This window comes from Molothrus ater, chromosome 5, assembly GCF_012460135.2.
Source record: "Molothrus ater isolate BHLD 08-10-18 breed brown headed cowbird chromosome 5, BPBGC_Mater_1.1, whole genome shotgun sequence".
Classification (NCBI taxonomy): Eukaryota; Metazoa; Chordata; class Aves; order Passeriformes; family Icteridae; genus Molothrus; species Molothrus ater.
In genome coordinates this window covers 60,823,233-60,838,426 of record NC_050482.2, presented here as the reverse complement: position 1 = coordinate 60,838,426, position 15,194 = coordinate 60,823,233, and the positions used below count along the sequence as shown (strand labels likewise).

The 15,194-nt window shown below is 38.0% G+C and overlaps 1 protein-coding gene across 2 annotated transcripts in view; it reads right to left on the bottom strand.

Moving 5' to 3' along the window:
- Positions 1–15,194, bottom strand: part of SYT10 (synaptotagmin 10) — a 45,853-nt gene that overhangs the window by 11,429 nt on the left and 19,230 nt on the right. For both annotated transcript variants that reach the window (XR_004981769.1, XM_036400200.1), the window contains exons 3-6: positions 14,161–14,725; positions 3,050–3,170; positions 2,540–2,711; positions 913–1,042 (exon numbers count right to left, since the gene is read on the bottom strand). Coding sequence is in view for 1 of the 2 variants with exons in the window: in XM_036400200.1 (XP_036256093.1) it covers positions 913–1,042; positions 2,540–2,711; positions 3,050–3,170; positions 14,161–14,725 (988 nt within the window). In the remaining variant the exon portion in view is untranslated. The remainder of the gene's footprint in view (positions 1–912; positions 1,043–2,539; positions 2,712–3,049; positions 3,171–14,160; positions 14,726–15,194) is intronic.

The following is a 15,194-nucleotide window of genomic DNA, read 5'->3' as shown; positions in this document are numbered from 1 at the left end:
ATGGAAAGAAAATTTCTGAAGTGACCTTCTAAAAATGCTCTGACTCGTTTCACAGGAATGGATTTATTTCACCAACAGGGTGGCACCTCTGTCTCCTAACTTACATAGGCTAGACAGAGCCATGAACCTCTAAAAGACACTTCCTTGATTCAATTTCCTCGCCCCCAAACTCTTGGTGATTTACTGAAGCCTTAATATTATGCTTTTGCTACCTCTCACAGGAGATGTTGTGCAGCCATGTGCTACAGAGTGGGGGAATCACATGGCCTCAGGCAGCAAATCATTTTTCTACAGATTGCTTTTGTGATGGGCTAAACAGTGCCTCTGTGCCCTGCTGCTTCCTAAGGCTTCAATATGTGTTTTTCTGAGTCCAGAGCTGTGAGGATTTTTGTGTACAGAACACCAGCAATGTGTGGCCACAGCAGATCACAGAGGGAGTCCAAGCCCAGAGACTTGTAGATATAATCACCTCTACATTTGAAAAAGCTTCCAGTAAGCATCTGTTGAATAACTCTGGAGGGAGCTGCTGGTATGTTGCCACAATTTAGCCTAATTTGCAGGCCAGTTACAGATTAATGTTTTAGCAACAGCAGCTTATGCTAAAGATTTTTGAATAGGAAATGATTGCTTTTGAAATTTTTGCAAATGATCTCTTCTAAGTATCTGTAAGCTCTTTATCTCTGGGAATTTAAAATGCCTAAATGTAATCTTACAATGCCATCAGAGCATCATGGAAACTGTTGAAATGGCCCTTTTAAATGATAGATAAACCCATACAACTAGATTTAGGCTGTGCTAATGATCTTCTACCTGCTCTATAGGTGCTGCACTGATTTTCATGATTCTCAGAAGCCCATAAATGTGAGGGGCAAAGCCATTCAATATCAAGGAGAAAATTTTGCTACTTCTTACCTCTACTAGTGGGTGCCAGTGAGTTATTGGTTTACGTGGGTAAGCCAACATTTCATTCCAGTGATCTCTGCCAAGGCCTTCGGCGTCAATTCCTGTCCGGCACACTCCAATGACCTCATTGTGCCCTACTCTGAGAATTGCAGAGTGAGAAAGAATTTATTTTTAATAAAAAATAGTTTTAATAACATCTGATATACAATCCTCTTTACTGGCTTAGTGTGGCACAGAATACATGACCAAAGTTTTCGCATCATTTATTACAGATATTACTTGTAATGGTAGTATAGTAATATTAAATTCTGTAATGGTAACATCAAAAACCTCCAGCCACCACCAGAGTGCTTCTAGCAGCTATAAAAATAGCAATGAAAACATAATCCTTGCCATTAAAAGGTTACAACCCAAAAGACACAAGGACAGAAAGGATCATAATACACAAAGATATCTGAAGGAAAACATGCTTGAATTTTGTGTGAGAGGAAGGTGAAGGAAAATGGTGGGGAATACATTTCCTGCTGCAAATGCTTCAGACATAATTTCATAAACTGTTTCTTAGCTCCAGCTGGTTGTGATCTTTGGAAGTTCAGTCAAAAATGTGAAAGGTAAGAGTCATAGTTGTAATAGGCTATACCTTAATACTTCGTGCTCCTCACAGTGCTATAAACTGGTTGAGGAACACCAGAAAGTAATTTTCTGTACCTTGACTCTGTGTACCTTAGAATAATGCTTTCCAATTTCCCCTTAGCAAGTGCTGGGAAGGAAGGGGCTGAGGAGGACTGGAAGTGTGCAAGCTGCTCTGCTCCTTCCCTGCTAATGGCACCATGGTGCCACTGTCACATCTGAGTGAGAAAGTCTTCCTGGCAGAACTTGGAGAACAACCAGAAATCTGATGGCAAGGGAAAACAATCTGAAGGGTGATGTTACTAAATTGGACTTTCGCTGTTTATTTGCCTTGCAATCTCAGGAGCTCATTACTAATAGCACTTGAATGAAGCAGACTTGGCTTGGGTAGGATTCTGTCACTCACAGTCTTGATCAACCTGCAGTCCTTGAGCCACTCTAGACAAGAGTCTTTTCCTGTCAGTTCTCAGTGAAGCCATAGATAATTAGCCTAAGACATGTTATCAGTGAGGGCGGAACCCAAAGGTTCCATATTGAAGGTTACACATTAAAAGGTTATTTTACTGAATCAATCAAAGAGATAATTAATGACTTAGTTCAATGACATAATTAGCATTTAATTCCTTTTTAGTCGTTGAAATTTTCTTTACTTTCAAACACCTGCCATTTAAATAGAAAATAGAGGTGTGAGGGACTTTTTTAGGCTAGAAGACATACCTGATTTATAAAGTTAGGACATAGTCCAGCCCCCAGAAATGGACAGGAATGTATGTCAGGCCTAGTGGCCTGGAAGAAAATTGAGCCATATTTCTTCCTCATCTCAGTGATTTAAGACACAGATAAAAAGCCATGTGCTTTAAAAGGTGTGGAAGCTTTAAACTTCTTCATGAAAAGGCCCCAAGGCTTTATCTTTTGTGACGCTGAAGCTGCTCGTAAGGTCAAGGCAGAAAGCAGTCGCTTGCAGTGATCAGGAGCTGTCTCTGGCCAGAAAGAGAACTGTGCTTACCTGTCATAATCCATCACTGCAATGGAGAGGCTGACCTGGTCCACATTCTCTGGAGGGATATCAAAGATGATGGCCTCATTATAAACAGGATTCAGTGTGTTCTTCTTCGTGGTTGTTTTCCTCTTTTTCAGCCTCCGTCCCTCGCACATCAGCGACACTTTGACGTATGGATCTGAGTAACAGATAATCAGTTCATGCATTAGGACTCAAAGCCATTCAAATGGTAGCATAAGAACAACACTTGTGGTAGGAATGCTGTACTGCTAAGGTAAAAGGTTGCAAAGATTTGAGTGACCCTGGAAAACACTGCTTTCATCATGCTGTAAATGCAAAGGAAAGGTATGGCCATTCCGACATTCAGACACGCTGGCTGCCAGTCCATCTATCAGGGTCTGTATTCATTCTCTGCCACCTCTATCCCCCAGCCATGTTAGACACACAAAACCCAAGGAGCTCTTACTCATCCCCTTCCTGAACAGCCTCTGCCTTTTTTAAAAGAAGTAGATTCACCTGATGCACCAGTTATATCCATTGCTTTGAGATTCCGACATTTGATGACTGTCAAAGTCATTCTCCCAGCAGTAGGCAAATAACAAAGGGAAAACATGATCTCACCCAAATCTATGCTTTCCTGAAAAAGAATAGCAATTATTAGAAACCTGATCATGCTACCCAAATTCAGTTCAGATCATGCATAACTGTAATATTTTTTTTTTACATGGAGAGAGGCTTCTTTTGAGCCTCAGATGCTTCTGAAGAAGCCACAAGCAATTTTCAAAAATTATTTCTGTAAAGTACAGGAGGAGTAACAACAAAATAATAGTTTAGAGACGAGATTTTCAATTACTAAACTGGGAAATTAAAACAAAATCAGAGCAAAAACTTTCTGGATTCCTGATATTTTTGTGTTGAATTCACACAAATGAAAAGGTCCTGAAAATAGAATGTCGAGTTCTGCTCTTGAAAACACTCATAGTCCATCAGCCCATATAGAAAGAAATCTGATGGAATATTTAGGTCATGCACATTTATATGCCCTTTAGACACTGGAATTTAGGTAGGAGAATAATTTCTGCACAGGTATGTGTATAAAAAGCTAGTCCTGTCAAAGTGCTTCAAAAAGAAGAACATGCTCATAAAGGTTGTTCTCTTCACTGCTCTCAATGTGCTTTAAGAGGTTGTTCTGTTTCAGAAGAAAAGCAAAGTAAAGGAGTAGCACCTACAGCTTTTCTGGCTCAACAACAACTTTTTGGAGGATAATATACTCAGAAGGAGGGATAGGTTCCATATAAATTTTAATAACAGTTTCTATATCAGGACCATGTGCTAAGTGCTTATGAAATAAGATGTTGCCATACAGTTTAGATGCTACAAGACTTGAGGTGTGTAACCCAAGGGAGGGAGTTTCTCAGTTATACAATTATCCTAGCACTGCAAAAGTTTAAGTTTTGAGATGTTTGCTATGTTCTAAATTTTTCCGGTTCTAAATTTTAACTACACCTACCTCCCAACCCTCCAAAAAATTGCACATTAAGAACTTAGGATATGAGTTTGTAAGGGGCATGTAAGGAAGCCACTCTGTAAGGCAGCCACTCTCAAGCATGCTCATGTGATCTCAAAGGACTTTTATTTTTGGACTAATACTAAAAGTCTTATTTTTAACATCTCAGCTTCAGTATTTTATCTGTCTAACATACAGTTACCCTGAGAGCACAGATTTGTTTGAGAGCTGCTGGATTTACTGTACAGCTGTTCTAGCATCAGAAAGCAAACATAATATATTTTTAAATGAAACATATTAAAATAATGATTGCTGTGTAGATGACAAATATATTGTTTACTGTTACAAGACAAGACTGGGCTTCTTGTTCACATTCTTCAGCTGCTGTGAACTGCTGTGAAGTTTTATTGACTTCCTTCAGGCTAATACTCTGTCTAAATTGAAACAAGTATTTCACATCTTTCTTGAGTAAAGATGAACTTAATCACATGCTTCGGGGTGTGAAGTTTTTGTATTTTGTTTTGTTATTGTTTTTTTCCCCTGCATTGCAGACTAGAGTCAAGAATACAGTTTTGGAATAGCTTTAAAGTCTGTGTTGCAGTGGTAATAAAATATTGACTTTTGTGCAGGTTGGTCAATTCACAAGTTCAGTCATTTTGCTGGGATTTTGTTTTGACAATTACTAGTTTGATAAGCATGTGAACACGAACTGTGGGCAAATTTCATGCTTGTCAGAATTTCAGATTTCCCAGAATTTCAAAATGATTGGGCTCATTCAGTTCACACATGACAAATATAGCTATTTGACCTCTCCTTTTTTGTCACAAAAAGTGCAGAATTTTGTGCCAGAGACTAAATTACCAAACCCAATTTTCTATTTCAGAAAACAAATAAAACTTGAACAACTGAATGGCAATTATTTCCACTCATTTGTTACAGTGGCAAGTGATGTATTAAATTTTACAATTCTGACATATCTGAACACAGTTTCAAGCAGATCTTCTCCTACTGGCATTGCTCTCTGAGTTTAGAGTCTGATGGTTGTTTCTCAAACAGATCTCGTTCTTTTGTTTGAAAAGAAAATAGAGTCCCCTGAGTTTTAGTGCTTCAAAGTTACCTCAGGTCTGTGTAGACAAAAGTGATGAAGGTGGGTTGGATCATGAAACACCATGGGTAGCTCATAAAAAGATCTAATTTTTTCTTCTTTAGAGAGATGGCTTGTGTAGGTGAATAGAGAAAAAAATAATTTTTGAAGATGGGAGTATGAACTTGAGTGTTCTATTATTTCTTTTTGAAGAGGAATTGGGTAGACACTCAAAGGTTTGTGTGAACTCAGCTGATAAAGAAGAATACAGACTATGTACTAATATTTTAAAATACTTAAAAAGAAGCATTGCTCAAAATGCTTGCCAAACTCACTCTGTTGTTACTCTGAATTTTTGAGGGGAAGGGAAAAGCAGTTTCTGCTCTGAGGATCTGCCAAGACTGGTGATCTTTTTTTTCATACAGGAGTGTGACTGTGTGAAGTTCTAAATGTTCTTTGGAAGAATTAAGATTAAAATGATACCCATATAATTATAGTATAAGAAACTGGGTATTGCAAAAAATCTGAGGTATCTCATTTTCATACACACACTTTTATTGTTAATTTGAGCACTAGAGATTTATAAATTCAGAGCTGAAAACACAGATTCAGACCTAGATTATATACATAGTAACTCTTTGTTTTGTTTTTTCTTAAACTTCTCATGACAGTCTTTGTTAATCACATTGATTATCATGAGTAACATTTTAAGATTCCCTGGATCCTTAAACATTATTAATTTTAGTTGAGATTTAAATATAGCATTCAATTTAATTTAGAATCTCAATGCTATGGAAAATTGATGTGTTTTTTTACTTTCTAATTCACTAGATAATTAAGTTGACAGAAGTAGTCTGACAGGAGCCCTTCAGTACAAGCAAACCTGAAAAATCAAGGCACACACTGCCCCCAACAACCACATCTGCATCACAGTGTGCCTCAAACAAAACACAACTCACAAGACACAATCCAGTGGTTGTGATTTGTGCATATTTTAAAATAATCCTCAAATTGCCTTACATATATCACATATTTTATGAAAATTGCACATGACTTAAGTCCCATGACACTTCATCTCTTTCATAGACCTATTTCGGTTTTTTCTTTTTCTTCTTGAACTGAATTTGGGTTTCAATTAACAGCTAGATTTATGGATTTTTGTAATGATTGCCTCCCACTGGCTTCCAATAGCAGGTACAGAAAAACCAGCATCCAGCATAGCTGCAGTTATGCAAATGGAAGCTTCTGTTGACACCTCATATCTGTCCTTCACTTATTTCCCTGTGAAATATTTCCCTTCTGTACCCACCAGCCACCACACAGCACTAAGGACCTGAAACTGCCCAGCACTCCAGCAGCTTCAGCTACTTTCAAAGCTACCCTTTCACCTCTACCCCATCCATTTTCTGGTATGGTGGGTCTAAAACAAAATAAGGCAAAGGAAAAAAAAAAAGGTCTGACATGCACATATCAGTTATTCTGATGAACTTTGTGGGTTTTGAGCTACAGAATGCAGATTTTTAAAATTAGCATAATTCTCATCCCACATTAGTAACCACGTGAATGAATGTGCTAATAATATTTTTCCATTACTTCCATGAGGATCTGTCCACAATCTGTGCTTTGTAGGCTCCTGGGAAATTAGTCCAGGAGTTGGCACAGTCAGAAATAAAAAAATTCTTATTCTATTCTATTTGTTATCATACCCAATGGACACCAGTGCTCTCATTTCCACACATATGCCTGTAAAAATTGCAGCATTTCTACAGAGGCTGTGCTCCCCACTCACAATATGGATAAAAGGGAAGGGATATGAAGAGAAGTTTGGAGAACTTGTAGAGGAGCATCAATTAAACTGAATGAGGTTTCTGAACTGCTGTTGCTGGAAAAAGCTTTGCTGCCAATTAATTTTCTCAGTAGTCTCCATAAAATTCAATAAAAGAGACAACTTTTAACTAGGAACCCCCACAAGTTCAGTGGGGAAGGTGGCTATAGATCCTTCCATGTTCAGGGTGGTTCTACTCAGGTATCAACCCCCATAACTCTGAACAGGAAAACTGTTTATTCCCTATGCTGATAGTCTAATAACTTTCACAGTCTCCCTCCTCTATGCCAACATCTTAACTATGACAGCAAGGGTGAAAAGCTTATAGGGACCTGATATATGAAAAAAGGTGTCATTACTGAGTCACAACTTCAGATCATTTTTTCACTGATGTTTGTTTCCTCTTCTTTTCCATTAGTTTTTCAAGCTTTGAAATTCAAACAAAATCTTAAAACAGCTTAAAAAATCTTAAAACTTGCTCTGTATTCTTACAATGAACTATGTAAATGCTACTGGAACTGGAAAATTTACATGATTTTGTTGTTACTAGTCTGTCATTGATTTCTATGGTTAAAAGAACAAGTATCTGCATAATTAGTAGTGCAGTAGAAATTAGATTCCCTCAAAAAATTACTTGTTGCTACTTTATCATTCGTATTATCATAATCCACAGTAAGAATTTCAGTTCTTAATCTCAATTTTAATGTCTGGAACTACTTTCCTATTAATTGTAATTAGAATGACGTTTTAAAGACTGCCTGTATGAGTAGCACAGCAAAAATACTAATGGCAGCATGAATTCCATTTGTACTTGATTTCTAACCAAATTAATTGCAAATTTCATTCTCAGTTTTCCTGCTATATTTTGAGCAAGCCATCATAATAAATAATAATAGTAATTTTCTAGCTACCTGAGAAGGTATTCAAGCATTTGCTTTTCTAGACTTTTAGCTGTTTCCTTTAGTAACACTGAAAATTGTTACTAAAGTCCTTCTATATGGCATGTAAATTTGAAGAAAAATGTATCGGCAGAGTGAGACCTTTGGATTACTCAAATACTGCAGGAGTATAATTCCCCCATAGCACAGATTTTTCTTTCTCTGTTTAGAAACATATATATTTATGTTTTCCAATAAAAACTACTGACATTAAGCTTCAAGAATCAGGGATAAAATATAACAATGAATGTTGGGAGTTGGATGGACGGGGAAAGAAGAACTGCCCCCTGAGAAAATTAGCTAAGAATGTATTAAGGTATTCCTGCTTTTGAGGCATATAGCAAGAGTTCAAAGGATGATAGTATAGAACAGAAGAAAAATCTACCAGTCTGTTTTCTCATTTATGCATTTGGAATCTGATGGTGCCCTTGCTATCACAGAAATTATTAAAAGTTCTGTGAGGCTCAGACTGCAGAGCTGATTCTACCACCTCTCGAGGGGATTTTCCTTTGGAAACCTTGTCCCCACTGCTAATATTTATTTTCGTCTCCTGTTATTCTTTGCATATCAAACCCAGCTCTTTCCTTCCTCTCAGCACCACCTCTTGATTGAGCTGTTGCCCTGGGAAATGAATCAATTAAGTTTGTGTTTGTTCTTGCCTCTGTGGAAGACAGTATGGAAGCAGTGGGGCCCGTTGCTCTATAATGACCGTGTCCTCTGTTTGTGGGGGGCTGATGCTTGCCTGAGCCTGTCACCCTGGTTGCTCTGGGTAAGCTCTGCTGCTGGCTGCAGCCCTGATGGCAGAGGCAGAATTCCTTGAGGCTGCAGAATGCCCTGGAATCCTCCTGGGTGCTCCTTGTGCTGCTCCCTCTGTATAGAACCATCTGTCTGGTGCACCGGGGCGTTGCCTACTCCTGCCTCAGAACAGCTGAGAGCAGAGCTGCTTCTGTGAACCAGCTGTGATAGGAGAATGAACCAAATTGTCTGTAGCCCCCCGTAGAAAGATGCTTTTCTGGAGCTGCAGTGCAATGTCTGCAAAGAGGCTTTGCAGTGAGAAACTCAGAGAGCTCTCAGGACACAGCAGGTCAGATAAGTCATGCACCTGCAGCGGCCACAGCGCTGGCTGGATGCAGAGATATAAAAGTCCCTTGAGGAAACCATGCCCTTCATTCACCTAATATTTATTACTTTTAGGGTAGAGTGAAAGTAGCGGTTTGCCTTTAGAAAATCAAAATATTAAAATAATTTGTCATTTCAAATGAAAAGAAACATTAAATAATAATAATAGAAACCGTCCCAGCCTTCAGTAACTGGACAGAAATCCACCATATCTCCATTGCCTTTTCTAGTTATCAACCAGACCTAAAGCAGTTCCAAACATAAATTTGTGTTTAAATTTAAACATAATTTAAACACAAAAGGTTTAAATTAAGGTATCCAAAAGGTTTGAAGAGTGATCCAGAGTATTCTCTCAGCTGCATTGGTCACATGGATCCCTTTTATCACTGGCCCTGAGCAGAAATGCAAGTGCCAGCAGTTCTTGGCTTAGAAGGGGCTCTTCCCATTTGCAGAGATGATCAATGTTCCTACACTGACAAGCCCCGAGTCTTTAAGGTTCTTTAAGGACTTTTAGGAACCTGTTTAAGGTTCTATTGAACCTTTCAGGTGCATTTCCAGAGATATTCATAGGTCTAAGTGCATTCTGATGAAGATGGGTAGCTGTAGGGCTTGGCCCACCACATTGCTGGTGATAAATCTTTTCCTCATAGAGCTGCTCTTTGAACAAAAGGAAACAGGACAGTCCTTAAAATGTGGCCTCAAGGCTGGGCTACAAAAAACACCTCTGCCAGCTCTCTGCCACAACTGCCTTACTCAGGGAAAAGCTTTGCCCACTTACAAAGCAGGGGAGATGGAGAAAACAAAGCAAAGATTATGCTCTGGGTGAAATTCAGATGTGGGTTTCATTCTTGTTTGATGAGGAAATCAGAAGAATCTATTTCCATAACAGAGGCCAGCAGCCAGCAGAATTACCTGCGTTATTCCCTACTCTGGCAGAAGTTTGATATAAATGAACTGAGACAAATGTTACTGTCCTACTTATTTAAAAATATATGCATTTAAGCACTTCTGTCTTTCCCAGAGATGTTAATAATTATATTCCAATTGCTTTGGAAACAGCAGTTGTGCACCATGGACATCACATGAAGACTGTGTCCTTACAAAATCTGCTTTTACATTCCACTTCACAAATGAGCAAACTGCAGCACTGAAATGCCTGGTGTTGGAGAACTAAATAATAATCAAGTTCCATCTGTCTACTGTGAGATAATTCAAGAGGGTACAAGTACATGACAATTTGATGACTAAGATCCCCAAGAGACTACCACTGTTGGAAATGGGAATGGCTTTCCTCTAAATTCTTTATTTTTTTTCCCAGTTGCATGGTTTCCTATAATTGGTTACTCTAACAGACTTCACAGGATACCTTCAGAAAAAAAAAAAAAAGCTTTCTGACAGTCACTTGCCAATTTTTTTAGGCAACAGCATTAGAGAAAGTTTCCAAAGCAGTGATAATTTTTTAAAGTATTATTGTAATGCAATAAACGTTTACATGCAGAAATTGTTGGATCCCAAGCAGTGGACTTCTTTCCTAGAAAATTCTAAGACACTGAATATTAGAAGTGCTTGTTAGCAATTCCAAATAGAGTTTACTTTTTTAAAGTATGCAGTATATTTTGATAGTAACAAAACCTCAGAAATGTATGCAAAACTTACAAACACTTGACACAAACAGAACCCTCATGTTTTGGTTAAACAATCCATTAGATATTATTTGTTTGCCTCTAATGTAATGAATTAATTTTCTCAAGTGTAGTGAGAATTACAGTATTCCAATATAATGAACAACCTTCACAGGTAGCCCAAAGCTGACTCTTGATTATTTTCCTTTTTTTTTTTTAGTTAATCAGATGAACAAAAGCAAATGATGGACTATTAATTGAAAATTCAATCACCTATTCAAGCAAAATCTGGGGATATACCAGATATCTAAGATACTTTTCCTACACTACTGATTTTGCTCTAAATTTACATTAATAATCTAACTTTAAGAAAGGAATATACTTTTGCACTTAAAACAGGTACATGTTACATATTATAAAGCATGTTTTCAATATAGAAACAACAACACAGAAATACAACAGAGAAACAATGGTATGAATGAAGAAAGGAAGGCAAAAACCCAAACTACAAAATATGAATAAATATCAGCATCTGAAAACAATGAGAATAAAAATGAGTGTGTGTGTGGGGGCCATTCCTGCACTTCCATAGAATAATTTCAAATTATTATTAGGAGCAAATAAAGTGTATTAAAACTGTAGATTCACACAGAGGCATTGGGTTTAGAGCCAAAAGGACTCAATGCAACCATTCAGTCTGATTTTCCCAGACTGTATTTCCTGTACCAAATAAAAACTCCTTACGGTTGGACAAGAAATCTTTTTAAAATTATGTTAGCTCCTGACAAAAAGTTGTTGCATAACAAAGAATCTCCTGATCTCCTGTAGCAATTTCCTTCATAGGCAGAATGTTGCAATTCATCTTTTTGGTAAATCTCTCTAGTAGTGTTGAAGACTGCAGAGTTTGGTGTCATAAGAATAGATTCTTTTCACACTGGTAATAGGAATTTTTTTTACCCTCATTTTAACTTCTGAGTAGAAAATTCTTGACTGTGGAAGAGATGTAAAAGATTCACAGCTGAGGAGAGGCTGCTTCCATTGGTTTTTTTTTAAGTTTTGGACTAATTCTTTGATCTATCACTTCTATTATTTTCCACATCTATCATTTAGCAACAGCACGAGCAGACCACTGGGTGTAGGAATCACATCTGAACAGAGACAAAAAACTTCTCATAACATAGAACAAAACAGAGCAAAGGTGAAGAAGTAAAAAGCATGAGAGAAATACATTTGCAGAATGGCATCTTGGTTCCTGGGCTCTAGTGGGTGGGGATGGCCTTTTCCAATCACACAGCCTGCTTGATTTGCAAGGATTCTTTATGAACACCAAAGCACATTTGCTTGGATTAGAATGATTTTGCACCAGTTGTAGAACCAGCTGGATCTTTCTTTTTCAAGGTTTATCAAAGTTCAGTTGGCTCTGGCCAACACTAGTCATTTAACTGCTAGTTAGTGACTTTGGTAAACTTTATGTCTGGTGTTTAAGACAGTGAGTCCTCACTGATTAACATCTCACACAGTGCTCTCTCAACTTACAGTTTCTGAAATGACAAAACTAGAAGCCTGTATTCTGATTTCATGGAACAGCTCAAGTAAAACACAAGGCAGCACATTGCACAAAAAGTTACGGGACAACTTCTGGGAAGGCTTAATTTTTCCAGGAAAAAAAAAAATCAATTGCCAATTTCTTACATAATTTTCTGAGAATAGGGTAAGGTTTGTGAAAGATAATGAGGTTCCTCAGCACTAGAAGACACCTCAATTTTATGTGCCCATTGTTGATGGTTTAAGTAGAGACAACCTTTTCATACACAAGCAGCACTTTAAACTATACTGACTGAAAGGCTGAAATCCGAAACCCTCATGCTTTCTTTTAAGCTTGACACAGAGGAAAACACCAGCAGAATGAGTTGGGCACAAAAACTGCATGCTTTAACCTTAACCCTTAGTGAGGAAGAAACTTGAATCGGATCCAGTGCCAAGTTTAGCAACCATTTTCACCCATATGTGTATTAGTGTCAACCCCAAATGCATGATCTGGTGTGGCATTTCCATCTGCTCAAAACCAGTGATGAACAGTCCAGAGATCATTATTTGCTGAAACCATTCTAGTTATCAGTTGAAAGTCTCATAGACACACCTGCTGCCAGTGAAAAGTGCTTTTAAGTAATTACTAAGGTATTAAATACAATATCAAAGCTAGAAGAAATTTTTAAAAACGGTTATGTGGACTATTATTCCAAGACCTTAAACATAGATTCAATTTCAAGTGTGAGAACACAATTCTTAAATTTACCTTAAATCTGAGCTTGGTCAAACTAAGCATCCACAGATTTCTGGAGGTGTGCTGAAGGCTGTTCAGAGCAGTTGAAATAAATAGCAGCTGTTGTGAATTCACATTTGAAAACTGACTGCACTATTCAACACTCTCTGATATTTCTCTTTCCTCAGGGATCACAGAGCTCATGCTCAAACTGGCCAGGACATATCAGTGCTCCTTGTCCTTCTAATCATGCAGGCCTGGACCTGTCTATCAGGTATGAACATCAGGAAAGCCTTTGGTGAAAAAGGCATGGGAAGTCTCTGGCTGCAGAGAAGGGACAGTGTGAAGTTTCTGTCAGTGATGTGTAGCACTGGTCTGTCCTCCATTCACCCCCATGTGGAAACCCAGCCCGTGCTGAAACCTTGGGATGAGTCACACTGTTTGGATACACCCACAGAACCAAGGATGGCAAAACTTCTGTATAAATAGCATGCCAGTTGAAAAGAAACTAAAACCAAAATCAAAACCAAAACACCCTAAACCTCACTATTTTAACTGTTTGGGTTTTTTTCCCCCTTCAAATCCCAATCAGGGAGGATGAGTTTGTAATTCAAGGTAAATAAAGCAATATCTGGAGACTGCTGTTCTCTGGTAGCCTGTCATTCTTCCTGTCACCTGTACACAGACCTCCTTTTCTTGCTTGCAACAATAAAAAAATTAATTTCTATTTCCTAATTCTTCTTGCTTGTGCTGCTTCTTGAGTTTTCCTAGCAACCATCAGCAATGCAGATACAACTACTGGGGACCCTAAGCACAGTGCAGTCAGCAAAGAATATTTTACACTTCAGCATTTTCAGCTTCTTTGCCTTACCAAGGTTTCTAACGTATGAAAATTTCCTAACAAGACCAGGATAAGATGGGCCCTTTTTCTTAATAGATGGTCACTTTGCAGGACAAGGTGTTTTGCTAACAGGAAAATGTTATTAGTTCTGGCTAAGCAATGAGTTTCATGATGTAGCATTTAATTAATAAATGTGATTTATATACACACAGTGAGCCATAAAGATGACAGCATGCTCCCAGAAGATTTTTTGGTAATTAAATTTTATATCTTCCCAAGCATTATTCTCTGTGCTCAAAGGAAAATATTGACAGCTCCTCTTTTTAAATGTTTTTTATATTGGACTCTGCCGATAAACAGGGTACACTGCCAAAAACTACAAAAGAGAAATGAAAATATGATGTTAATGCTTTTGTAACATTACTTACTGTGGTGGCACAGTGGATGTCTTTCCATACATTGGCTTCCCTGGAGAGATCTGAGACTTCAAAAAGGTTATCAAGAATAACTTCCCCAATCATGTCATGTCTAGAAAATCTGTCAAAATCATAAACACTGAAATGCAATTTCCTGTTGCTGAGTTGATCATAGGCTACAGGAAACTGAAAGGTTTCATCAAAGACTGGATTTAATGTCTTTCTGTGAACTCGTGTCTGAAACTTCTTTTTCCTATCTGGAAGCAGATAAATCTTAACGTAGGGGTCGGATGTTCCTGTGAAGTCTTTAGCAGGCAGATCTAAGGCTTTGACAATTGTGACAGCCAGAAGTTCATTCTCATAATCGTACCGGAGAGTGAAGTTAAGTTTTCCACATGTTTTCACATCTTCTTGTTGCCCATCAGAATCCACAGACTTCTGTTTGTAGAGTTCTGGTTTAATTCTCCCAATGCTGGTTGTGGTCTCTCCCCTTTGCAAAACTGGGTCTGTCCCCATGTTAAAATCAACACTGGACACCTGCATCTGCCTTGGCAAGTGCCTCCTGAAGGAATTGTGCCTGCACACACAGACACAGACACACAGACACACAAAACAAGCAATGGTTATCTCTGGGAAAAGATCATCTCTCAACAGAAAATATAAGAGCAAATTAGTGAAAAGACTAAAAGAATTAAAAAATAGTCCTCTGCACACCTCTTTCAGTGTTTTGCAAGTGTTCAAGCATCCTTGAGAGGAAATGATCATTCAGAATTAATTTCTTGGCCCAGGAGACACCCACTGTCCCCGAAATAAATATATTTATAACTTTGCTTTCAGACTGTGCAGTTGAAACTGAATTCATGTTCTTTCACAGAACAAGTTGACAGTTCCAACATTGCATGATCCCACTTTGCCAGGGCCTGAGTAAAGTACGGTCAAACAGAAGAAAAAAAAGAAAAGCACTTGCATAATTTTCATCAGTACTCTCTGCTTTTTTGGAGGCATTCCATGGTGGTTTTCCAATTAAATATTTACCAGCCTTCACA